The sequence below is a fragment of the Mastigoproctus giganteus genome, chromosome 10 (assembly GCF_048544385.1).
Source record: "Mastigoproctus giganteus isolate SK-2022 chromosome 10, ASM4854438v1, whole genome shotgun sequence".
Taxonomy (NCBI): Eukaryota; Metazoa; Arthropoda; class Arachnida; order Uropygi; family Thelyphonidae; genus Mastigoproctus; species Mastigoproctus giganteus.
Window position 1 is genome coordinate 42,406,284 of NC_143584.1, and position 27,930 is coordinate 42,434,213.

Consider the following 27,930-nt stretch of genomic DNA (forward strand, 5'->3'; position numbering starts at 1 on the left):
CATAATAACATAAAAAACCACACAATTCCAGCTATCAGTATTTTGGGAAATGCAATAACATCGAGTTTACTACCCATTTTTAATTGCTTGCAGTAACAGAAAAGCCCAATAAACCGGAAAGTGCAAATTGTTTTTATTGTTTTATGTTCGTGACCTCCAGAAATGTGAATTAGAAAAATATCACAAAGGCGTTTAAAATTGATTCTTATAATGGACCATATGATAATGATGAAAGTTTATTGCATTTTAATGATTTAAATTGGTAACTAATACAATTTACAAACTACACTCACGACCTTTATATGGCCTTAAGGTCACTGACGCTCGTGACCTTAAAAATGACATTTTAGAGAGATAAATAGCTTAGTTATACAGTGAAAATTTCAACTTCCGAGATCTTGAAGCGAATTACCAAAAGGCAATGTGTTATTGGGTTCACATTATGATATTTTAACAATCCGATGGTGTCTCTGGAACTGATTAATATTGCAAATAGGGTACACTGTATTGTATAGCTATCCACATGGTTTGGAATGCAGTATTTATGAATGTTTAACATTCATTTTTTGCAATTAATGTTCATATTTTCGATTTTGTGGATACTTGATACTTGGGGGGGAAAAAACTCGTAAACCCAGGAACTTGTAAAGCGAGAACTGCCTGTACTTCGTATGCGTAGCTCCTATAACAGTTACCATCCTTCATGGTAGACAATACCTTATCATCAAACCAGGCTTTGGACAAATAAACAGATGCCATAAGTTATACTGCTCCATATACGTATCCTGAGCTCGTAAAGTACAATGTTCTCTATCACATGCCAGATAAAAGTCAATCCAAATGTATGCAGTTCAAGTTCAAAGTCAAAACATTAATATAAATGGCATCCTAAGACATCTACTGGCCTCTAATACGCAATGTGCACAACATCCAGCTAGGGAATGTTGCTCCCTATTAAGTTGCTCCACCAGCCAAAGGAGTAGAATTATTCGTAGCCGTATAACTAATTGTTCTTCTTGTGAAAACATTAGATGCAAACTGCTGAAGAGCAACATAACAATTCTTGTATCTCACCAACAAAGTTTCATGTGTAGAAACTGATGAATGAAGAAAATCTCTAAAATCATTATATAGTGGACAATCGATTAAAATGTGGCTCCAATTTTCATTTTCCCCGCATTGACAAACCTCCATCCTAGAAAGATCAAAACGACAGTTTTTCGTTAAGAAGAGGGGATGTATATATGTCTAAAGAGAACCAAACAGGTTTCTGCTCTACACAAAAGGTCACCTCAGGGAAAAAAGTCCTAGTAACAGATCTGACAGATGACTTATCCTAGCGGGTCTGCCACAGATTTATCATTTCATTCCACAAACGATTAAGTTCTTGCTTAACATCTGAATGAATATTCAGAACCAAACCCATAAATTCAGTTGATAGTTGGTTTTTTAACCTATAACAAAGACCTTTGTAAGCTACATGAAGGTCTAATGACAATACACCTGCAAGAACCTGTAGTGCAGAAGTTGAAATAATACGACAAGCTCTTAACATACATAATAACATTCTACGTTACATAGTTACATAGTAGCCAACTTTCCTGTTATTATTAATCTTCACTGAAGGGGGTAGTTGGGGATTTAAATGTGATCCAAAGGTCATCATTTTAGTCTTAGATTAACTTATTGTCAATTTATTATCCATTGTCCATTGAAATAAATTTTGTAAAACATCATTGGCATTACTTTCGATAGCAGATCTGGATGATCCATGAATTAAGATAGTAAGATCACCAGCATAAGTAATGATTTTAGTACTACTGAAACAACAGGAAATCCAATCCTATAACGCCGTATTCCCCTGGGGACACCCTCGTGAAACTTCTCTAGGCACCTCCTGAAATTTAGATTTCACTAAAATATGACGATTACTGAAATAGCTTGTGAACAGGTGGTATAGTTGCTGAGTGCATCCAGCTGATCGAGAGCACTCTGCCACCATAGAGAGTCAAAAGTGCCCTCGAAATCAACAAAGGTAGCTAACGTGTACTTTGATGTTGAACTCTCAATGCTGCGAACAAATTCAACAAGTTCATCTTCACAGGACTTTTAGGCCAGTGCTGACAGGCTTCCAGGACAGCTCATAGGGTTTTGTCAATGATACGCAGGAATTTTGCCAGCAGAGTTAGGAAGGTGATTATTTCATTTTAGGCCACATCTTGAATACTGCACACAGATCTGGGAGCTTAATTTTAGGAAGGATGTTGATCTGTTGGAACAAATAAGTGCAGAGAAGAGCAACAAGATTGGTGAGGGGAGCAAAAGGGTGCTGTTGCCAGAAAAGGCATCAGTTTTGCAAAATAAAGCATCTGGAGATAAGACATCTGCAAGTAAATCTGATGTAGGTGTTTAAGACCTTAAATGGATTGGGTAAGCTCAGTTCTGAAGGAACCTTCCTCTTGCTCAGACTGCACGCATAAGGAGGATGGTTGCAGGTCAGATGTATGGAAATTTGCTTTCAGCAGAGAATAGTTGATTGTTTAAACAAGCTCCCATCTGGTGTTGTAGAGGTGGTTAATCTCGGTCAGTTCAAGGAAGAAATAGATAAACTGTTAGAGGGGGATTGACAGGTGAAATGGGAAGTATTGGGTTTTTTTTGTGGGGGGGGGGTTATTCTTTGCAGAGTTAGGACCCAATGGAATAATAAAGACGTGTGTGATAACATATAAAATTTATTAGTGATAAAATGAAATTAGGTCACATCTTGTATACTATGAAAAGACCTGTATCCACCAATACCGTTTGATGCTATGGATAGCTCAGGATATTTTAAGTGATAAATAAAAATGCTGAAACATTGTCTAAAACTAAAGTTCATAGATATAATGTTTATCATATTAAATTAACATGTGATCAGAATTTCAACTGGATAAGCTGTTACCAAGTGGATATCTAAGGCAGGCAGTGTCCCCGTTAGGGATTTACTTGAACATTCAGAAATGAACCCTAATAACTTAAATTAACGTTGTATAATTCATCAGATGATGTATTATACAATGAAACATTAAGATGATACATCAGTCAATTTATCTCTACCGCCTGCATCCCCTATTATTCGGTCATATTGAAATGTCTTGTTAGGATTTTGTGTCTCCATCATATACGATGTGTGCAACTTCTGGGGAGGAAATTACAATCTATTATTTCTAAGATGAAAACACCTGTTCCTCCTTTCCTACAGAGTGGTTCCGTATACCGTATCACGTGTCCGGATTGTAGGGGGTGTTATGTAGGTGAGTCTGGTAGAAGATTGAAAGATCACATTTCTGAGCATTAGGTGGCTCTGCAGGCGCCTCCGTAGCCAGGTGGGAAGGAGCAACAGTGCGTAGCACACGCTTCTTGATTAGACCGGGGTTCGAGCCCATCACCACCAAATACGGAGGATGCGGAAAGGTCAGGGAATGACCACAACATATCCCAGAGCAATTTGGCCTTAGTTGCTAATGCTCCTAAAACCAAATAACAAACAAATAACGAGGTGGCTCTGCAAACCGCTAATTTTGAATGCTCCACAGTCGCCGAACATTATTGGGTTGAGCAGCACAATTTTGATCCTCAACGGGATATTGAAATCTTCGGCTATTCACATGATTACCGCCAGCTCGTGGCTTGAAGCACTACACATAGCCACCAATAATAGTACTATGAATCGGATGAGGGGAGTACACTTACACCCTGTTATAGAATGTACTGTATTGCTGTGCGATGAGCGTTGGTGATCATCGCATTTACCTAATTCGGCTTTACCGACACCAGACTCATGATATATGATCATGCCCAGCTGACTTGTGCTATTGTAACCAACAATATATATACTGAAGTACACCATTCACGTTTCAGCTGATGAAGAGGCACTTTGCTTTGAAAGCTACTATCTATGTATTTTAACACTTTTATTATATATATTTTAACTCTTTTATCTTATTTTATTTCTGTTTCATCTTATGTATATATCATTTTTATTTTATTAAATTTATTTTAACCAGTTAGTCGGTCTTTGCAAGAAACTTTGATGATATAATGCAACTCGGCACACAAGGCCTGTTTTCTAATTGTATAATACATTGTATAACACTACATTATGTTTCTTCCCTGACATTTGTTGGTAGCCTAGGTTAAAATTATCCTTAACAGGTGGATTGTCCTAATAAACAGGTGGATGATTCAAATCCATATAGGCCTATTTACCCACTTTATTCAAGATCTTCAAGAGAATGTTCATAAGGAGCTTGGATAAGAGATATATGGAGTAGGCCCTGTTGACAGAGAGAGTGTGGGGTTTCGCAAAGGAAAGGATACAAAAATACAGAAAATGAGGCATATTCATAGATTTTATGGATATTGTTGATGGCATGTTAGGAGAGAGAGCACTTTAATCCATTCACAAACATGTATATATATATATACAGGCTGACCTCAATTAATTCGTCCCACAAGCGCATCGCACAAAATGGAAACACGTTAATCGAATATAATAATCAATAGAAAAAATTATAATTGGTCCTTGACCTTCGGGAATGTCCATAAAGAATTTTAAAAATACTTTTTGAATAACTTTTTAACCTTATCCCATGGAAAAGAACATGGAAATAATTATATTCAATGTTTATTGCATAAAACAGCGGTTCCCCAGCTGTGCGCCGTGGAAGATTTTAAATTTTCGGGGGAAACACAACGATACTCGACATCTGTTGGACACTGCATGAACTACTAGGTCGAGGTAGTTAACAGTTTCAACATTTCTTATTAAGTTGTTTGGACCTAACTACTTAATAAATGGAACTTTTAGGTATTTCTTTTGGTCTAGGTGCACCTTGAAAAAATTACCGAAACACACTAAGGGCGCCGTGAACCGAGAAAGTTGGGGAACGTCTCACATAAAATACACAATGAAGAAACAATTTGTTACGGACTTAATTGAACAGAATCGTTTGAACAGTGTTGACATTCCGTTTTCATCAATCAATTTCCGATAACCAACAACAATCTTCTCTGTACCCTGGCGAAATAAATATCACAAAGAACGTCAAACCCTTTGTTTGACCTTAAACCTTTTGTTTGAGGTTCTCTGCATTACAAAAGATTTCATATAATTTTAGCATTATCTCCTTTGCGGTAACATTTTCATCTGGCTCATTTAAAAATTAAAATTTTTAAATGCAAATCTGCATTGACTTTATTAATGGGAGAGAAACAAGTAACACATCTTCTTCCGATGGTTGATGGAACACACTGAGACGAGCAGTAGGCAAATATTTGTTTATTGCCCATCCGATGCACGGTAAGCTTAACGCATGATTCAAATCTTTTTCAACTATCACATAAAAAAAAAATCTCATTAACTGGAAATTTGCATCGTGTAAAGTGAAAAGTGGTATAATTTTTTCAAATAGCGGTAACTTGCTACCTAGGAGTCTAAAACGTTGATGGAACTAATATTCGGGTAATATTCAAGTAAAGTGGACCCAATTTCGGCGGAGTCCGGACATTCTCTAACAGCCAAATCCTCTGCTTGCACCTTCACGATGGTGGGACTGTTAGTAATCCTCCATGCACAAGCACCGTGGATGACCACCCAGGTGTGAACCAACATAAGAAAGGGTCGAGATGTGATGCCCACACCACATGAAGGGATGCTCCCCCTGTGTGTTACCACAGTAATAGATGGTAGATGATTCTCATCAACTGGTGCAATACCACCACCTTTCTTATTGGAGGCTTGAAGTGGTGGAACCCATGTTTAGTCTCCAGAGCTAAGTTCCAGTCAATGCATCCCCATGTCTTCCATCATGCAGTATGACTGATGAATTTTGAGGTTATGATGAACATCAAGGCGAGATCCAATCTTCCTTACATTTCGAGGGTACGGAATGTAAGGAAGATTGGATCTAAAATGGTGTTTGCAGGCCGGCCGCTAATTAGTACACCGGACCGAACCTATTGGTAACTCTTTAGGAGGCTTCCCGATCAGCTAGTGTATGATCTTGCTACCTCTACTCTGCCAGATAGTGATTGGAGGCAGTCCGAGTAGTGTGAATGCGGGGGACATTGTCGAGGCCACGCTATATCAAGAATCTGGGTATATTCTTATCATGTGTGTGCCATATCCAAAAATTTCATTACTTCACACAGCATGCCCCCCCCTTTTTCTTGTTATTGAACACATCATGAATTGTCAAACTAATAGAGTAAGCTTATCTGCAAAAGATCTAAACCTCCCAAACACTTCCTAGTTCATTTCACAAATATACGTGGTCTCACTTCTAATCTCAATGATGTTCATTTCCACTTGCAGTCTGCCAAACCCCATGTACTTTTTCTCACAGAATCTCAGTTATCGGTTGATTCGTCTACTACTCACTTCAGTTGCCCAAATTATTCGCTGTATGATTCCTTTCGCCTCAAAGGTGGTACCTGTTCATGTGTCCTTTCCGATATTCCCTGTCAGAGACTTGGTAATTTGGAATCTCTCTACCTCATTGTGTCAAATTCATCTGTTGTCTCTACCATTCTCCCAACTTCACTAATCACTTGGAGCTCTTTGACTTCCTCTCTTTGCAACTTGACTTTCTCCAGTCCAACTTTCCTAACAGTGAGGTAATTTTCCTTGGTGATTTTAATGTTCACAACTCCAGCTGGCTTCCCTTTTCTAGTCACACCGACACAGCTGGTCAAGATGCTAAGGCTTTTGCAATTACTGATGACCTTGCACAGATTGTTCATTTACCTACAAGAATACTGGACAATCCTAACCATACAGCCAGAACGCTTGATCTTTTTCTCACAAACGACCCCTTCTAAGTACACGGCCGAAGTGAGTGGTCCTTTAGGCACATCAGATCACGACTTGGTGATTGTCTCTTCTCCAATGGGGCATTTATCTAATGGCTATTCCAAACCTCATGTAGTTTGGCATTACAAGAATGCAGAATGGGATGATCTGCAAGATTTCTTTTCTTCTTTTCTTTGGTTGGATTACTGTTTCAAAACTTCTGATGTCAACGTTTGCTCAGATAGTGTCAGTGAAATTATTCTTGTAGGATTGAAATCCTTTATTCCACACTCCACTTTAAAATCTCATCCTTTATTTACATCTTCAATGGAAAAGTGCGGTGAAACACAAGCCGTTGCTGTTGACATCTCAAAGGCTTTCGATCATGTTTGGCATAAAGGTCTTCTAAACGTGCTTCCATCTTATGGTTTGCCAACTGTTTTTTGTAATTGGTTATCCTGTTTTCTCTCTGATAGGTCACTGAGGGTGATGGTAGATGGCTCTCTGTCTTCTAACTTCTCCACTAATGCTGGTGTCTCCCAAAGTTCAGTTCTTTCCTCCACTCTTTTCCTCTTTTATATTAATGATCTTCTTCCATTGACTGGAAATCCTATTCATAGTTTTGCTGATGATAGCACATTGCATTCCACTTTCCATTTTGAGAAACCTTGTCCTGCTCAATCAGCTTCAACTTCTCTAATATCTGCTACCAATTCCTTAAACGCCGATCTCCAGGTAATTCTCCAGAGGGGCAAAGACAACTTAGTTGATTTCAACCCTTCTAAAACTCAATCTTGTGTTATATCTCGCAAAAAGGATTCTTCTGCTCCTATGCTTATCTTTAGTGACACTCCGATTTCTAGGCAAGTTGATATATCTCTTTTGTGGATTACCCTGACTTCTAATCTCTCTTGGCACAAGCACATTACAAATCTTGCTGCCTCTGCATCTAAAAAACTTGGTTTTCTCTTTCTCTCTCTCAGTGTTACTTTTCTTCCAAACAGCTGTTCACTCTTTACAAATCGCAAATTCGTGAACCATGGAATATTGTTCCCACATCTGGGGTGGTGCCCCCAAAACGTCTCTCAGGCTTCTTGATTCTGTTCAGAAGTGGGCAATTAGGTTAATTAATGATTCATCTCTAAGAGTCTCTCCACTCGCTGTCTCATAGACGTACTGTTTATGCTGCATACCTTTTCTACAGATACTTCCATGGGCACTGTTCTTCTGAATTAGCTTCTATTATTCCCGCTCTCTCTCTCTTTCAGAACAGTCTGAACATATGCCGCCACCAGCCAACATCTATTTACTGTCCAACTTCAAACTCACAGAACCAACTTTTCATCTTCCTCATTTATTCATTCAACTGCTGTTTTCTGGAACAACCTTCCTTCATACATATTTCCTGAAAATTACAGTCTACAGAAGTTCAAGTCTAATGTCAACAAATATCTTCTTTCGTCTTCTCAACCTCAAACCAAAGCATGGTACCAAGTGCTATAGGTTCTAATACCTCTCGTGTTTGGGGTTTCATAAAAAAAAAAAAAAAAAAAAAAAGTTAATCGAACTCGCGTTATGCGAGGCCTGGCTGTATATATACACCGATGAGCCAAAACTTTATGACCAGAGATTCGTTATTCAAATCGAAGCAACTGTGGGTGAATTACGGCATATGCACAGGTTGCGACACAGTGTAAAAAACACCCGATACTGGGCTTCATTAATCAGTGTTACTCTTGTTCTTCAGGTGGGAAAGGCAGCGGACTTAAGCAAGTTTGGCAAAGGCCAAATAGTAATGGCCAGTCGACTGGATCATCGCATATCCGAAATGACATGGCTGGTGGGGTGCTCACGGTCATCCATGGTTAGTACCTACAGAAATTGTCCGAGGAGGGAAAACCCACAGTCCGCCGGCGAAGTGTTGGACAACCACGGCTCATCGATGCCCAAGGTGAGCAAAGGCTCTTCCGGATGGTACTTGGCAATGCATTCCAATTACTTGCTGGTAATTGGAATGCTGGTGAAGGGCGTAATATGTCACAACACACAGTACATTGAACCCTGCTGAAAATGGGGCTGCACAGCCCCACGCTGCTCCGAGTGCCCATGCTAACCATGGTTCACTGGCGACAATGGCTACAGTGGGCAAGCGAGCATTAAAACTGGACCTTCAGTGATTGGAAGAAGGTCGTCTGATCCGATAAATCACGTTTTCTGTTGCACCATGTGGATGGCTGGGTACGTATGCGTCATTTACCTGGGAAAGTGATGACACCTGGATTCACTGTGGGATGAAAACAAGCTGGTGGCAGTAGTGTCATGCTTTGGGCGATGTTCTGCTGGTATACACTGGGTCCAGTCATCTATCTGCCGGGCACTCTGACACCTATCGCCTAATTAAACATTGTTGCTGACAAGGTACACACTTTCATGGCAACGATCTTACCTTCTGGCGGTGCCATCTTTTAGCAGGATAATGTGCCATGCCACACCACGCGGATTGTTCGAGACTGGTTTGCGGAACATGAGGAAATCTTCCAGATATTGCCCTGTCCTCCAAATTCCCCAGACATCAGTCCCATTGAGCATCTGTGGTTTGTGTTGGAACAGCAACTCCGAACTGTTGTATCTCAACCACGACCTTACAGGAGTTAAAGGATCTGCTGGTTATGTGCTGGTACCAGAAGCCACAAGACACATTTAGAAATCTTGTAGCATCCATGCCTCACCGGGTACAAGCTGTTTTGGCTGCACATGGAGAACCAACATCATATTAGGTAGGTGGTCATAATGTTTTGGCTCATCAGTGTATATATAGAATATTTCAAAGTGATGGTCAATAATTTAAAAGTGACCTGTACAAACTAATATGCAAAAAAAGCCTAGTATCCTTAAGTGAATCGTTTTCGAGATATTGCACATTTCTAGTTGGAATCCATCACTGACTTGTTTGTTTAGGTTAGGTTATGCTCATTTTCTTCATTTCCCCTCTCTCAATGCTCTAAGATGTAGCCGGCTTACTAATACTTGTCAAAGGATAGTCAGCATGGAGGTTACAGCAGCGAAGAGTATGCGGACATGCACTTCATGTATGGTAAAGCCAACGGCAGTGCACTCGAGGCTGCGCATTTGTACCAAGAAGCTTTTCCCTGCTGGAGGCAGCCCAACAGGTGAACATTCATCAGGGTACATCAATGTCTTAGAGAACATGGGTGCTTCGCACATGGAATATGAGCAGGTAGCCCCAGAAGCATAACACATGATGTTGAGGAAAGGGTGTTAGAAAGACTAGTACAAAATTCAGGAATTTCGACAAGGAGGGTTGCTCTGCAAGAGCGTATACTGAGTTATAGTAGTGTGTGGCTAATTTTACATCACCAATTACTGTACCTCTACCATATCCAGCATGTACAAGATCTCAGCAATACAGACCACCCTCCCAGAGTGAACTTCTGCCAGTGGATGCAACAACAGTGTGTCCCGAACCCCCAATTTTTAAACAACATTTTGTTCACTGACGAATCTGGTTTTACTCGTGATGGTATTTTTAATTTTATTTACTGTCACTTTGGTCCGACGAAAATCCTAATGCAGTTAACGAGTCATGACATCAGCAACGTTTCTCGTTGAATGTTTGGGCGGGACTACTAGGAGACCATCTAATTGGTCTACACTTTCTGCCAAAGAGGAGAGCTGTACCTTCAGTTCCTGCAGAATGTTCTTCCAAACCTCGATGGTGATAATGTTTCACTTCAGCAACGCCAGAACATATGGTTTATGCATGATGGTGCACTGGCACATTTTGCTCGAGTTGTGACTCGGTATGTATCTAGAAGGTATTGTCAATGGCGAATAGGTAGAGGCGGATCTGTAATGTGGCCTCCCAGATCACCATACTTAAATCCTATTGATTTTTGTATCTGGGGGTCATGTAAAAAGCTTGCTGTACACTTCTGACATTAACACAGTTGAGCAATTGCAGAGTTGGGTTGAAGGAGCCTTACAGCAAATCAGAAATGCCTGAGGTGATTCACAACTCAATGTACAGAAAACTACAAAGCTGCGTACGAATGCAAGGACAGCATTTTGAACACCTTTTGTAACGTGTAACGTCTGTAAAATCCTGTGGTATTGAAACCAAAAATTAAAAATGTATATCTTATGTTTAATAAAACCACCCTTAGCAAAGGATTCACAGCCTTTTGCTAAACTAGTGCTCCCAAATCAGTTGCGGATCTTAACAGAAAATGCACATTAATCGTGAAAAAGGTTCATTTGTGGCCTGATGTTCACTGCGACTTTTTTGCTTGTTTTAGTTTGTAAATTTCACCTTATTGAATTATTATTGACCATCATTCTCGAAACACCCTGTATATATATATTTTTTTTTTTTTTATGTTTAAGCTCAAAGGTTTGTGAATGTGTATAGTTTAAAAGTTGTTTCGATTTATTATCAACAAACTAAATCTGTATATATGCAGATCTGTTGTTTCAGGGACTGTTCAAGAATTTGTTAGCAATAGTAATGGCAAATGATGCAAGAAATCACGCTTATATAGCATCAGCCGAAAAAAGAAAAAAAAAGTCCACCCATCTGTATCCTCCCAGAATTTGTCTAATTCTCACTTCAATTTATTCAGTCAACTCCCTGCTGGTGAAGGTGAACTTCCACATATCTATCCTGCAACCATCCCTTCTCATGTTGTGTTTTCTCAGCAAATGGAAGAATGCCATTAAAATTCAGCTTACTTCCCTTCAAGACTTTAAACATCTCTCCCTGTCAGATCTCCCTGCAGCTGCCTGTTCTTGAGATGCTGCAGTTTGCAGAACTGAAGCTTTTCTAGGTAAGAACACCTTTTGTTCCCTTCACCAATCTGGTTGCCGTTCTCTACACCATTCCAGCAGATCTACATCCTTCCTAAAGTGAGGCCTGCAGTCCTGTATACAGTATTCAAGATGCATCCTAACCATGGCCTTATGCAAAGTGATAATCATCTTTTTATCCCTGCTAATATTGATGACAAAACCCCATGAGCTGTCCTGGCCACATGGTTGCACTGCTCAGAGAATTTCATATCTGACTGCACAATTACCCCCAGGTCTTTGTCATTCTTCACTACCCTGAGTGTAGTACTGCACAATTGATAATTTACTCTGAGTTTACAGCTACCCATGTGCAGCACCTTCCATTTGTTAGTATTAAACTTCAACTGCCATTTCTCAGCCCATTGACCTAATTTTCCCAGATCTTGTTACAGTAGATCACCCTGATGGCTGTCGTTAACCACCCTGCCAATCTTTGTATCATCTGCAAATTTAGACATTAAGCCTGATATGTCTTCATCAGTATCATTGATTAATATTGAAAAAAACAATGGACCATTACTGAATCCTGGGAATCTCCCCTAATAACATTTTATAAGATTTATAATTTTGTAATTTTATAGTTTTATAAATTTTTGCAAACTTACAAATTCCTCGGAAAAAACCCACTCCAGATGCATCCTAATGATGCATTCCAGAAACTCCCTCTCCGGAAACTCCCTCACAAAGGGTTAGAGAGAGAGTGAGGACAACCAGTTCTTTTCAGAATTCAATATTCTGAGGAGCTATTTCAGTAATCGAAAAATAGCAAAATCATAAGAAGAGTCTCTTTTATATTCTTTCCTATAGAATTATGAAATACTATATGAAATACTATATCTAAATAAATTATGCTTTGATGGCTCTGATTAAATGTGGATGGATATGCATAAGTTTAAAATGTTAACCAGTTGCAGATTATGACTGTGAAAGCTAATCTTGGCATTGTCCACTATCCAGTCATCATGTGCAATAATGCTCCTATGTTTCAAGAGTTAAATAGCCCAGAGTAGTCACAAGTTTTCCTTTGTGCATCTTTCCAAAAATATAAAAAATTAAATCAAAACTGGATATGGATGCCAAAACTGTAGATGGAATGCCCTTCATTCCAGTAATCACATGTGCTTATAGGAGTGTGTGCAAGGGTAAGTAATGTGGTGTATTGGGTATTACCTTATCTCAGCCCAGAGATTTTACTTATTAGTAGTGAGTGACCTGAGCATGCAGCACTGTCCCAAATGACAAACTATAGGTTATTGGTGGTAGGACACCGATAATAAGTAACACCTTAAGTAATAAGTAACACCTAGTGTTACTTATTACTTAAGAAATGTGTGGACTGATAACCCCAAAAAGAACATCCCAGAAGAGATCATGGATATATGGGCATACCCAAGCATTGATAAGCTCACGGTTGAGTTCTTAATGGAAGAAAAGAAAAGCGTTTAGAAAGAAATAGAAAAATTTGTGAAATGGAATGCTCGTTAATCAAATGTCTCATTTTTAATTAAGTTCCAGAATTTTTAATTCTAGGGGTTTCTTGAAAAACAACTTCAGCTTCTTTTGAGAAACCCCTCCAAAAAAAAAAGAAAAGAAAAAAAAAGCCACTTAGGTTCAAGTTCTTCTTTCTTTCAAATCTTTCATTATACAATTCACAATAATGGCACATAACTTGCTACTACTACCAGAAATTCATCAGATATTTAGTTCATCATGTTCAGTTTGTCAGTAACCTGATCAGGATCATCATCAGTTTAACCATTGACATCAAGTTGACCATTGCAGTTTATCCCCTTCATTCTACTGTTAATATCAGTAAAGAAGTTCTTGCTGCTTTTCTTGGTATTATTTGCCAGAGACTTTTCTTAATCTAACTTAGTTTGCTTAACAACCTTTGTAAGTTGATTTCAAACTAGTTTCTATCTACCACTTGTGATAATTTATATGCATCTCATGCATTTTTTTTTCCTCTTGTTTTTTTTTTTCATCTGACATCCATTTAGATCAAAGCCTGGAACAGAATTTCCTAGTTGGTATAAAAAGCCTAGTAGCTTCTACAATTATTTCCCTGCATGCTTCCAATTTAGAATTTGCTGTTGGTAACATCACAAATTGGCACACTGTAGTCATCCTTACAGAAGCAAAAGCCTTTCCTTTACATTTGACATCAGTTATGTTTTTAAGTAAAGTAATTTCCACATCAGTACACTGTGATCACTGCCACCCGGGGGTCTTTTAACTGCAGATTCTAAATCACTGCTAATAATCAGATCAAGTGTATTGCTTCCTCCTGTTGCCTCTCTAACATCCTTTCTGTAGAAAACAGACATCCAGTAAATCTTGCTGGTGTGTGAGTGACCAACCCACAAGTTCCAATCAATATCTGGAAAGTTAAAATTCCTCCTCTAAGGCGAGTAACTTTGCTACTTGTAGAAAAGCCCATAAAAATTCCTCATGTCCTTGATGGGATTCAATCTCAGGCCTTTTCCACCCAGTATGAGAGGATGATAATTGTAACCACATGTTACCTGCCAGGGACTAGTGGGTGATGCTGGATTTCGATAGCCTGGGTACACTGGTTCATATATTTTTAGAGGTCATGAAACAAAGCCACAGGAGTCCTGGATGAACAGGAATTGCACTGTACTGCCCCCCCTTCCCAGCCTTGGGGACTGGACCAACTGTGCTGCTGCATCTTAGTAAATGCTACCTAGCAAGTTCAGAAGACAGATGGAGGAGATTGTTTATGTTCTACCTTTGCTGTGACATACTCGTCAGTATGATATATAAGAAGGCAACCAATTAATTTTCTTTGCAGTGCACTTCAGTGGAAAATGTAATTTATCATGGCTGGATCCCATTGCAAAAAAAATGAGAAAAACACCAATTAAATATAGAACACAAAACAGAGTTGCATTCAATATAATGTATTATCCATTTTTAAATTAAGGGAATTTACAAAAATGAGACTAAAATAATTACTTTATTCAAATATATCTTTTTTTGAAAAGATATATATATATATGACTTTTTTTTCATAGTGCTTTGAATATTACTGTATGTTATATTATACAGTTAACTCTTATTTTTCCTTTTATTACAAACATTTCATTTATGTTGTATAGATGTAAAATGAAATTTGATATTTGTTTTTCCATATATATTATTGCTATCATTATTGTATTTACACCCAGCCCTCTGTTTTCTATAGGATCTTAGTCTTGCTGACCATGATTTTATCACATGCAGTACTTTTCAGGAATGTATTCCTTTATGATCGACTAGGGATTCCTGTAATGAGGGGCACCCTTTGTGCAAAGTTTTGTTTGCATTTATATACAGCTGTGTACAAAAATTATTCTTTGCACTACCTTTAGAAAAGCAAAAGGAGATTAAAAAAAGATTGTGGTGAGGGGTGAATTGACAGATACATGATTTATAATAGGTTAATACAAGTCTAATTGAATTTGTGTTACCATAACACATCTCATTCCGGAAAAAATACTGAAATTTATAAAAATTTTGTTTCTTTTTTAAATATTTTAGCAATCCTACTGTGCATGCAAAAGCTGTCAATACTGTGAGAAATTTGTTGACTTGTCATGACTGGGATCCTCGTTATACTGACCCAGAATATAAAGCTAGAGTAGCTAACCTTTATTTACCTTTAATTGGAATTGTGATCGATTCACTTCCTCAGCTTTATGATTGGAATACCGAAAACAAAGGTAAAAATTTTGTAAATGTGATATTCTTCCAATTTGAGAAGTAATTTTAAAAGTACTTGTTTTATTTTTAAATATAAGAAAATGGCCATCTTGCCATATGTTATGTGTAATTTAAACTGGTCATATTCATTAAAATTAATGATATCACTATTTTTTATGAATACCATCAAAAAATTGATCTAATTGAATCATGGAATGAAGCTTTGAATTTACAATATGCATTATGAATTGTTGGCAATTTTATGTTTTTTTACTATTAATAATAATAAAGTCCAAAAAAATGCACAGAGACATTTTTTGGTTGTTGAATCAACAAAAAAAAAAAAAAAAAAAAAACACAGACCGCAAGAAAACCATACAACCTATATTCCTAATATGGGGCTTTTCCCACTGCCAGAAGATGTCAATACAGCTATCCCTTAAATTTTACCAAATGTCTGTCCCAAAAACTCAAATAGTGGTTGGAGGCTGGCACTCTGGTGAAATTTAAAGAGATAGCTGGGTTTATTCGGGGGGTTGACAACATGCTGATCAAATACAAATGTCCTGGTCCATAGGACTAATATAATAATTTTTTACAATATTTTATATTTCTTCTCCTATTTTTTGTGGATCCAGCTGACAGATTGAATAGCTATTTTGTACCTTAATTCATGCACAAGAAGTTCTTTATAAAGGGAAATGCCAGAACTTCAACAAAATCTAACAGGGCTGAAAATGATTTTGTAATAACTGAGAGGAAAGTGGAAGAAAAATTGTGGATGCTTAACATAAATGTGGCACTTTGGGGGTCGATGGAATCAATCCAATTACATTTAAGGAGTCATTTAAGGACATAAGCAAACCATTTTATGTGAGCATCTTTGGATTCAAGGGAGGTCCCTATGAACTGGATATGGCAAATATATCACCAATTTGCAAAGAGGCATCAAAAGATGTCATGAGTAATTACAGACCTTTTAGCTTAACTTCTGTTCCATGGAAAATAATGGAGCCTGATTATAAAAATAAGGCAGGACCATCTGGACATTAAATTTTTTTTCTAAATAAACTAGATGATTATTGTTAGTACCACTTGAACTGGCATGTCAGAGATACTACTAAGGGTGAGAATATTCTTGACATCCTCATCACTCACTAATTAGATGACATCACAGGGCTTAAAATGAAAAAAAACCATTGGCAGGTAGAGATCATCAGTTGGAAGATGAAGAAAGATTTTGCAGTAGTTAAAGGTTAAGGCACAGGTTTTAATTTCAGAAGAGGGGACTTGGATAGTTTAAGACAGTTGTGTGCAAACTATGGGGCACGGACCCCTCTGGGGGTTCGCGAGATAAATTAAAGGGGTCGTGGCAATTTTTAAATAAAATTAGTTATTGTGTACATAAAAGCTAAAAAATCTGTTGCTAAAATTACTTTTTCGAGATTAGAATGAACCCTATTGCCACTCTTTATTTTTAGGGTGGTTTCACGTGTGATGCAGGTGGCTTTTTTATTTATTGCCCTTATGCGTAATAGCTCAGTGGCTATGGACATACAGAAAGCAGCCGATTAGTGTGACTTCTCATCATCATCATCATCAGCCATTATTAATCCACTGCAGGATGAAGGCCTCTCCAGCAACTTTCCAGTTCCCTCTGTTTTGTGCAATGGCCATCCATTTACTACCCACAAACTCATGAATTTCATCTGTCCATCTCAGTTGTTGTCTTCCAGGTTTTCTTCTAGCTCCTCTTGGGTACCATTCTGTTATTCTCTTAGTCCATCTGTCATCATGTCTTCCCAGTATGTGTCCTGCCGAAGACCATTTTAGTTCTTTAGTTTTGATAAGCATGTCCATTACTTGAGTTTGCTGCCTAATACATGCGTTTCTCTTCTTATCTAACAGTCTGATTCCCAATATAATTGATTCCATTCTTCGTTTTGTCGTTCTCAGCTTTTCTTCCATTCTTTTGGTGAATGCCCAAGTTTCACTTCCATAAGTCATGGTGGGTAGTTCACTTTGGTTCATTATTTTACATTTCAGACAAATTGGGATATTGCTCCTCAGTATGTGACTATATTTCCTGAATGCTATCCATCCAAAATTTATTCTTCTCTTGACTTCCAGCCATTTATCATTATTACAGCTAATAACTTGTCCCAGATAAGTATATGACTCCACCTTTTCAATTACTGCTCCTTTAATCATTATTTTGTATGGCATACTTGTTCATCATTACTTTTGTTTTAGCCATATTCATCTTTAGTCCAAAATCCTTACTAACTGTGCATAACTGATTAAGATTTTCCTCTAATTCTTTGGGATCGTGGCTTATGACCACAATGTCATCTGCAAATCGTAAATGGTTTAGGTACTTTCTGTTCACATTGACTCCTTTCTGCGACCAGTGTAATCTTCTGAAAGCTTCCTCAAGGGCAGCAGTAAACAACTTTGGAGATATTATTTCTCCTTGTCGAACTCCTTTCTCAATTTTAAATTTCCTACTGTCTTTGTCTAGTCTAATAAAGGAGGTAGCATTCTCATATATTTTCTTCAAAATGGGGTATCTATGTCTTGTCTTTCCAGTGCCCGAAACATTGCCTTATGCTGTATGGAGTCAAATGCCTTTTCATAATCCACAAATGCCAGGCATAATGGTGTTTTATATTCATTTGCTTTCTCCATTAGCTGTGACATTACGTGAAGGTGATCCATAGTTGAGAATCCTGTCCTAATGCCAGCTTAGAAAGAATACTTGATTCTCATCAAGTATTCTTTCTAATCTGTTAGTAATGACCCTTGTGAACAACTTGTAGATGTGGGATAATAAGCTAATTGGTCTATAATTTCCAATTTCTGATTTATCTCCTTCCTTATGCAGCAAAACTATGATTCCATTATTCCACTCCTTAGGCATCACACCTTTCCTAATGCATTTTGTGAAGAGTCTATAGTGTGAATATAGTGAATATAATGTGACTTCTCAGTACTACTCAATTGCTGAACCGTAGTCCCACCGTAATTACAGCGTGAACAGTAATTCACTCTTCCTACAGCAAACATTTCTGAAATTGCCTAAAGCCCAGAGGTGTGAATATGCCGTGGCAGTAGATAGGAAGTCTGTTGTGCCACGCTTTATTATTCGTCATAATTTAGTGCTTTCATGTCAACTTGGATGTGTTTTTCATTCTTCTACTGCTTTTTATATTATCGTTATCTGTAAAATATATAAAAAAAATATTGTTATATGTTTTACCCTGGATAATTGGGTAATCAGAACAAAACGGTCGAGGAGGGATGACAATAATGTTGTTACAGATACTTCAGAAGCTGAAAAGGTAAGAAATGTATCATCTGAAAAAAATTTGGACACTAACGTTATTTCAAGTGTAGTGTAACTACCAATTTCTGGTAGAAAGCCATCATATTCCAAATGATAAAGAATGAAAAAGAACTGAAAATATCAAGAAGAATTTATGAAGTATGGCTTTACTTGCAGTGTTGTTGATGATGAGCAACGTTCTTTGTATGTAATATGTTACGAAAAACTGACTAACAAAAGCATAAAATGCATTAAATGAAAAAGACACTTATATACGAAACATCCAGATATAATGAAAAATACGGAATTATTTTCAAAAGACATGCCGATGCTATACAAGGTCTGAAATCTTTCATGACGAAACATACGGCAGTTCCTTGTAAAGCTCTAAGAGCATCATTGTAAGTTCATATTTAATAGGAAAAAATTTGAAATCACATACTATTGCTGAATCTCTTTTTTTTTTTTTTTTTTTTTTTTTTTTTTGATTTGGTAGTTGTTGGCGCATCGGCTTCGGTGGCCATATTGCACCTCCCAAGGTTTTTGCAGTACTTTGATCCAAGCCCGAGGCGGGAATCAAACCCGCGACCTTTGGGTTGCCGGGCAGGTACTTTACCCACTCGGCTAGCCCGGTCGCCCTGAATCTCTTGTTCTCCCTGCTGCAATAAAAATTATTTCAATTATGCATGGAGAAAATTACAGCAACAATTTGAATACCATTCCTCTATTACAGTTATCACGGACAACTTAAAATTCAGTTTATTAAATCGATTGAGAAAAAGTCCAGTTTTTGCAATACAGTTAGATGAATTCACAGATATTTAAAACCTTGCTCAACTTGTTGCATATGTTAGATACTATGAGGGAGATATTTTAGAGAATTTTATATTTTGCAAAGCTTTGGAAAGAAGAACAACGGGTGAGAAGATTTTTGATGCTATAAATCTCTTCTTTCAAACAAATAATCTAACTTGGAACAACTGCTTTGCCATTTATACTGATGGTATGGCTGCATTAACAGGATAAAATAAAGGTTTAAAAGGCAAAGTAAAGGAAATTGCTCCAAATATAGATTTGAATCATTGCATTATACAGTACATAGTGAAGCATTGGTATCAAAGGAAATGCAACTGATTTGTACGAAGTTTTGAAAGATGTGATAAGTGTGATCAACTTTATTAAAAAGTAGAAGCTTAAATAGCAAACTTTTCACAATGCTTTGTAATGAAATGGGATGAAATGCTTCTTTTATATACAAAAGTGGTTGCCAAGTGGTAAAGCGTTGCGGCGTCTTTCTGACCTCAAACGTGAAGTTTTATTGTTTTTTTTGAATAAAAATGAGAACCTTGCTCAGTTGTTTACAAATGAAAAATGGCTTGGAAAACTTAGTTCCCTTGCTGATGATATATTTGAAAAAAACTTAATGATTTAAATTTAAGTCTTCAAGAACATGGAACAAATATATTAATACTCAGTGATAAAATAGAAACTTTCAAAGGGAAGCTTAATCTTTGGAAAACTGAATTTGAGCATAATAATACTAAAATGTTTCCATACTTTTCTGATTTTGTTATAATATTGACATTTTGCAGTTTAGGGAGATCACTGCCAGCCACCTAACAATACTAATTAAGAATTTTTCCAAATGATTTAATGTATCTCCAGAAAAAAAAGTTGTATTGGATTCTTGATCCCTTTGCTTTTGATATTTTTTCATGTCCTGAAATTACCATTCAGCAAAAGGTAGATCTTATCGAGCTGACGTCTGACGAAGCATTGCGTTCTCTTTTCAAGACTACTTGGGGAAAATTTTGGCTTTCTCTTCAAGACGAGTATCCAGATTTATCGAAAATGGCAATACAAACATTGCTACCTTTGGGGTCTATATGTTTATGTGAGGGTGGTTTCTCAAAATTAACAGCTATAAAAACAAAGAAGCATTCCAGGCTTGATCCAAAAGATGACACGAGATTAGTAATTTCAAACATTGCGCCAAATATGGACCAAATATTATTGGTTATCCAGGCTCGTCCATTTCATTAATTGTTTTGTTTTGTAATTGTTCATTTTTTATTGTTTTATAATCTTAATTGAAGAATAAGAATTTGATTTGTTGTATTCAATTAAAATATTTAATTATTTTAATGTGTAAAAAATGGAAACAATTTTTTTATTCATTTCTCAGTACTTGAATAAAAAGTTTTACTTCATAATTTATAAAATGCCTTTTTTCTTCTCTAAATATCTGGTCATTCTATCTCAGAGTTTATATTGAGGGGTCGCATCAATTTTTTATTTAATAAAGAGAGTCGGGAGCAAAATACATTTGCAAAATACATTAGTGGTTTAAGACACTAAATGGCATTTATTAATTGGGTGGAAAGCATAGTTTTTTTTTTTTTTTTTTTAGGAGCATTAGCAACTAAGGCCATATTGCTCCGGGGATATGCGGTGGTCATTCCCTGACCTATCTGCATCCTCCGTATTTGGTGGTCACCGGCTCGAACCCCGGCCTGATCAAGAAGCGTGTGCTACACTGCTGCTCCTGCCCACCTGGCTACGGAGGTGCCGGAAAGCATAGTGAAGGCGAATACACTTGAATTATGGAATACCCTTAAAACGAAAATCACAGAAGCCATAAATACATATATATACCATTAAGAAAATATTGCTGGAGGAGGAGGATGCCGAAATGGATGAGTGCAGAGATGGTCAGTCAAATCAGAGAAATATAGCGTGGATAGTTACAGAGTGATGAAAAGTACTGAAGCCTACAACAGCCACAAGTTGATTTGTAATAGAGATACCACACATAAAGTTAGAAGAAAAAAAAGTGAAACAGATTGGACCCTTGTGTAAAAATAGGATTCTACAATGTTTAAATATACACTGTGGTTTCTTTTTACATGTAAAATGTTTCATTCCAGTGTTTCTTTCTGTATCACCTCCAATATACGTGTGCACAGATGCTAACTGATGAAAATAAACTATGTGTAATTTTGTTTTTGCAATGTCATTGTTTTATTTTCATATGAGAATCACAGAAATAAGTTTTGATATTTCATATGAAAAATTTATCTGATTGTTTGTTTAGAATTTTTTTTTTTTTTAATTTCAGATATTCCATCACTGAATTAGTCAGTTTTTAATAGTGATATTAAAATAGCATGTTCTTTGATTTTTTTTTTTATTCATTAATTTATTTATTTTTAACTTAGGAAGATTTATGCCTAGTGTGGAGGATGCTTTCGATCATCTCTCTCTTCACAAGTCTGTAGCAATGGCAATTTCAGGCCCAAGTGTAAAGAATTCAATTAATGTAGATTGTTATGATCCTTATCATCAGGTATGATCATTTGCAACCCTTATTTGTATTGTTATTTTAACAAATCATATGCCTAGTAAGCAGAATGAAATGTATGAACTGAGTGTGGTTCTGGGATTGCTTACATTATCGGTGGTATTCATGTTGCAAGATTCAGACTCTGCTACAAAAAAAAAGTGCATGGCTCATTGTTAACCCTCTTGAACTTCATGCCTCAACCTGTTCAAGGACAGACCAGACTGACTGACACTTCCCATCCTAAGAGACAAAGAACAGAAGGATCCACAAAGGAATCACCACTGTTTCTTATAATACATTCCCAAACAAGTCAACCGATAGGTGCACTTTCTCCATTTCTTATCCAGAAATGTCTGGATAATGCTGCCGGACCACCTAAAAATGGTGAAAAGACTCTGCTCCGGAGATCTACTTATTGAGACTATGAATAGTAGGCACTCTGAAGCCCTACTAAGAATCTCAAAATTTGCTAATATTCCTGTCACAGTAACTCCACATGCCACCCTAAATTCATCCAAAGGAGTGCTGTCTGAGTGGGACTTAATAAATATTACTGAAGAGGAATTAGTCCAAGAGCTACAAGACCAAAAAAGTTGTACAGACAAAGCAAATTAAAATCAAGAAAGATGGTGAATTGGTTCTCACATGCAGTGTTATACTAACGTTTTCAGCAACAATCCTTCCAGCTACAGTTAAGGCTGGATATCTCAACTGCCATATCCAGCCTTATCCCCTCATGTGCTTCAAGTGCCAAAAATTTGGCCATACTCAAACAGTGTGTAGAGGGGTTTCAGTGTGCCCCAACTGCAGATCCAAGGAACACACAGACAGACTGCCCAGCACAAAGACCAGTATGTCCAACCTGTAAGGGTAACCATCCAGCATACTCAAAAGTCTGTGAAACCTGGAAAACAGGAAAAAGGATACAGAAGTACAAAATAGAAAACAAAGTGACTTACCAAGAAGCAAGGAAAGAAGTTTTGCTTACCACACCTATGTACCAAAACTCACATATGCAGCTGCAACACAAAAATACAAATTGGAAGAACTCAAACTGAAGTGTCCATACCACCAGCTACATCCATTTCCAACTGGGCTCGGACTGTTCTAGCGAGTCCGCAGGAGTCCCCTAAAGAACAGGTAAAAGACCAAGCAAATAATACCCCAGTCACTGTACCACCAACTATTACTCCATCGTGTTCGGGTACTGAGAGTCTGAGAAATCTTAAACTGCAAAAGATTCTAACCGCAGATATGGAAACCGATGATACCACTAACGATGATGAAACCGTCTTAGAAATACATGCTGAGGAAGACATAGAAACTGAATTACCCACTTTCCCGAGAAAAGATAAAATAAAATTGGAACACCATAAACAGATTGGCTCTAAAAAACAGTCAGAAATACTTTCTACTTCAAAAGCTAAATAATGGATCAGTTGATTCAGTGGAATTGTAGAGGCCTCTGTAGCAACATAGAAGATAATCACGATTTGATAAATCAGCATCATCCTGTAGGTATCTGTCTACAAGAAACTAATCTCTCTCTCTCCCTTCACAAGTGACACTTTCAGTTAAAAACTATACCTTGTTCAGGTAAGGCAGAATCACTACCCGTGGTTCATATGGTGGTGTAGGTATATTGATTCACAGTAAAATCCCATCCAGACATATTCCTGTACAAACCACTTTAGAAGTAGTTGCAGTACACCTTGCTCTTGGCTCAACACTTACTCTTGTATCCATATATATCTCACCAAATCAGAACTGCTCGATAACTGAACTAGATGATCTTATCCTACAACTATCTTCTCCTTTCTGCCTATCATGTGATTTCAATGCGCATCACCAGTTATGGGGATCCTTCCAGACAGACAACCAGGGATGCATGATAGAGGATTTTCTTGTAAATCATAATCTCACACTGCTGAACTTGGGCTCCCACACCTATGTCCATTTTCCAACAGGATCAACCTCTACTATAGATCTATCATTATGCTGTCATTATTTCCAGACTTTGATTGAAAATAACATGGGTCAGAAAATCCATTAAATAGTGATAATTTTTCTATAAATTTGGTCCTTGAGGTTGTTACAGACATTCTCTCAGATATGCCAGACAAACTATACTTGCTACCTGTGAGTCTAAAACACTGATGGAACTGATATTCGGGTGACACTCAATTCAAATGGACCCAATTTCGGCGAAGTCCGGACAGTCTGTGACAACCAAATCCTCTGCTTGCACCTTCATGATAGTGGGACTGTTAGTAATCCTGGGTATAACCTCCATGCACAAGCACATGGTGGGTGACCACCCAGGTGTGAACCAATGCAAGCAGGGATTGAGGTGTGGTGCCCACACCACAAGGAGGAATGCTGCCCCTCTGTGTTACCAGGCAGTACTAGGTGGTAGGTGACTCTCATCAACCGGTGCAATACCACCAGTTTGCTTATTGGAGGCTTGAAGTGGTGGAACCCATGTATAGTCTCCACAGCTAAGTTCCGGTCAGCCTTTCCTCATCTCTTCCATCATGCAGTATGATTGATGACTTTTGAGGTTATGATGAACATTGTGGTAAGATCCAATCTTGCTTACATTTCTAGGGTACACCTCTAAAACAGCATTTGCAGGCTGGTCACTAGTTAGTACACCAGACCGAAACTATTGGTGACTCTGGGAGGCTTCCAGATCGACTAGTGTATAATCTTGCTACCTCTACTTCTTCAGATTGTGACTGGAGGGAGTCCAAGTAGTGTATATGTGGAGGGGGCATTGTCAAGACCACGTTATGTCAAGGATCTGGGTATATTCTTATCATCTGTACGCCATATCCAAAAATTTAATTACTTCATACAGCATATCCCACCCACTTTTTCTTACCATTGAATACACCATGAATTGTCAAACTAATAGAGTAAGCTTATCTGCAAACCGATCTAAACCTCCCAAACACTTCCTAATTCATTTCACAAATATACGTGGTCTCAATTCAATTCTAATCTCAACGATGTCCACTTGCAGTCTGCCAAACTCCATGTACTTTTTCTCATAGAATCTCAAGTATTGGTTGATTCAACTACTGCTCATCTCAGTTGCCCAAATTATTCGCTGCTTGATTCCTTTTGCCTGAAAAGTGTTACTTGTGCATATGTCTGTTCCGATATTCCTTGTCAGAGACTTGGTAATTTGGAATCTCCTCTTTTCAATCTTCTCTGGCTTAAAATCTCTCTACCTCATTGTGTCAAATTCATCTGTTGTCTCTACCATTCTCCGAATTCCATTAATCACTTGGAGCTGTTCGATTTTCTCTCCTTGCAACTTTACTTGCTCTACTATATATTTATTAACAATGAGGTAATTTTCCTGGTGATTTTAATGTTCACAACTCCAGCTGGCTTCCGTTTTCTAGTCACACCGGCAGAGCTGGTCGAGATGCTGAGGCTTTTGCAATTACTAATGACCTTGCACAGATTGTTCATTTACCTACAAGAATACCGGACAATCCTAACCATGCAGCCAACACGTTTGATCTTTTTCTCACAAACAACCCTTCTAAGTACACAGCCGAAGTGAGAGGTCCTTTAGGCTCCTCAGATCACAACTTGGTGATTGTTTCTTCTCCAATGGAGCCTATATCTCATGGCAATTCCCAACCTCATATTGTTTGGAATTACAAGAATGCAAAATGGGATAACCTGCGAGATTTCTTTTCCTTGGTTGGATTACTGTTTCAAAACTTCTGATGTCAATGCTTGCTCAGATCGTGTCAGTGAAATTATTCTTACAGGAATGGAATCCTTTATTCCACACTCCACTTTAAAATCTCAACCTTTATCTATACTTTGGTTTTCTAATAAATGTGCTAAGGCTGTTCAAGAGAAGAACATTGCATATCGTAATTGGCTTGTTTCTAATTCTTCAGTTCATTTTCTCTCTACACCAAAGCTCGCAACACTTGTAAAGCAGTTATTGATCAGTCCAAACTAGAGTTTGAACAGGCTAAGAGTAGAAAACTTGCTTCTTGCCCTAATGGTAGCCGAGCATTCTGGTTTCTTGCCAAAGCTCTTGGCTGCAACTTTTGCCCATCTCTACTCCCACCTCTATCCAAATCAGATGGTTCTGTTGTCACTTCGGCCATGAATAAAGCTGACCTGCTAGCATCCCATTTTTCTTCCAACTCATGTATTAATGATCTTTGTAAAACACCTCCCACCATTCCCAACATGCTCTATTCAATGCCTCCTGTGGTCTTCCGTCAAAAGGATGTCAGAAGGATTTAGACGAATCTTGATGCTAAGAAAGCTCCAGGTCCCGATGGTATTTCTCCACTTGTTCTCAAAACCTGTGCTCCTGAACTTACTCCTGTTCTTTGCCACCTTTTTTCACTTTCTTATTCCAAAGGTGTTTTTCATTCTGCTTGGAAATTTGCTCATATCTAGCCAGTTCCTAAAAAGGGTGACAAATCCCTCCCATCCAATTATCGTCCCATTACAATTACTTCTGCTCTTTCTAGAAGAAATCAATTAACCACCAATTCTTAAACTACCTAGAAACCTTCCATCTGATCAACGATCGCCAGTATGGATTCCGTCAGTGTCGATCCACTGGTGATATTCTGGCTTATGTTATCCATTTATGGACTGATTCAATGGAAAAGTTTGGTGAAACACAAACAGTTGCTCTTGACATCTCAAAGGCTTTCGATCGTGTTTGGCATAAAGGTCTTCTAAACAAGCTTCCATCTTATGGTTTGCCAACTGTTTTTTGTAATTGGTTATCCAGTTTTCTCTGTGATTGCTCACTGAGGGTGGTAGATGGCTCTCTGTCTTCTAACTTCTCCACTAATGCTGGTGTCTCCCAAAGTTCAGTTCTTTCCCCCACTCTTTTCCTCTCATATATTAATGACCTTCTTTCATTGACTGGAAATCCTATCCATAGTTTTGCCGATGATAGCACATTGCATTCCACTTTCCATTTTTGAGAAACTTCATCCTGCTCATTAGCTTCAACTTCTTGAAAATTTGCTACCAATTCCTTAAATGGCAATCTCCATGTAATTCTCCAGTGGGGCAAAGACAAATTAGTTGATTTTAATCCTTCTAAAACTCAGTCTTATCTTATATCTCGCAAAAAGGATTCTTCTGCTACTATGCTTATCTTTGGTGACACCGATTGCTAGGCAAACTGATATATCTCTTTTGGGGATTACCCTGACTTCTAATCTCTCTTAGCACAAGCACATTACAAATATTGCTTCCTCTGCATCTAAAAAAACTTGGTTTTCTCTTTCGCTCTCGGTGTTACTTTTTTTCCAAACAGCTGTTCAATCTTTAAAAATCGCAAATCCGTCCTACCCTGGAATATTGTTCCCACAACTGGGGTGGTGCCCCCAAAATCTCACTCAGGCTTCTTGATTCCATTCAGAAGAGGGCAGTTAGGTTAATTAATGGTTCATCTCTAACATAATCTCTCCACTCGCTCTCTCATAGACTTACTGTTTCTGCTGCATGCCTCTTCTAAAAATATTTCCATTGGCACTGTTCTTCTGAATTGGCTTCTATAATTCCCGCTCTCTCTTTCAAAACAGTCTGAACATGTGCCGCCACCAGCCAACATCCATTTACTGTCCAACTTCACACTCACGGAACCAATTTTTCGTCTTCCTCGTTTATTCATTCAACTGCCGTTTTCTGGAACAACCTTCCTTCTTACGTATTTCCTGAAAATTACAGTCTACAGAAGTTCAGGTCCAATGTCAACAAATATCTTCTTTCGTCTTCTCAGCCTTCAACCCAAGCATAGTAATAAGTACTATAGGTTCTAAAACCTCTCATGTTTGGGGTTTACATAAAAAA

General features: G+C 37.8%; 1 protein-coding gene across 1 annotated transcript in view; it reads left to right on the forward strand.

Annotated features, from left to right (window-relative positions):
* The window catches only part of Zir (dedicator of cytokinesis), an 869,757-nt gene that overhangs the window by 420,460 nt on the left and 421,367 nt on the right, over positions 1-27,930 (forward strand). The window contains 2 exon segments of the mRNA XM_090382918.1: positions 15,242-15,423; positions 21,947-22,074. Coding sequence (XP_090239044.1) covers positions 15,242-15,423; positions 21,947-22,074 — 310 coding nt within the window.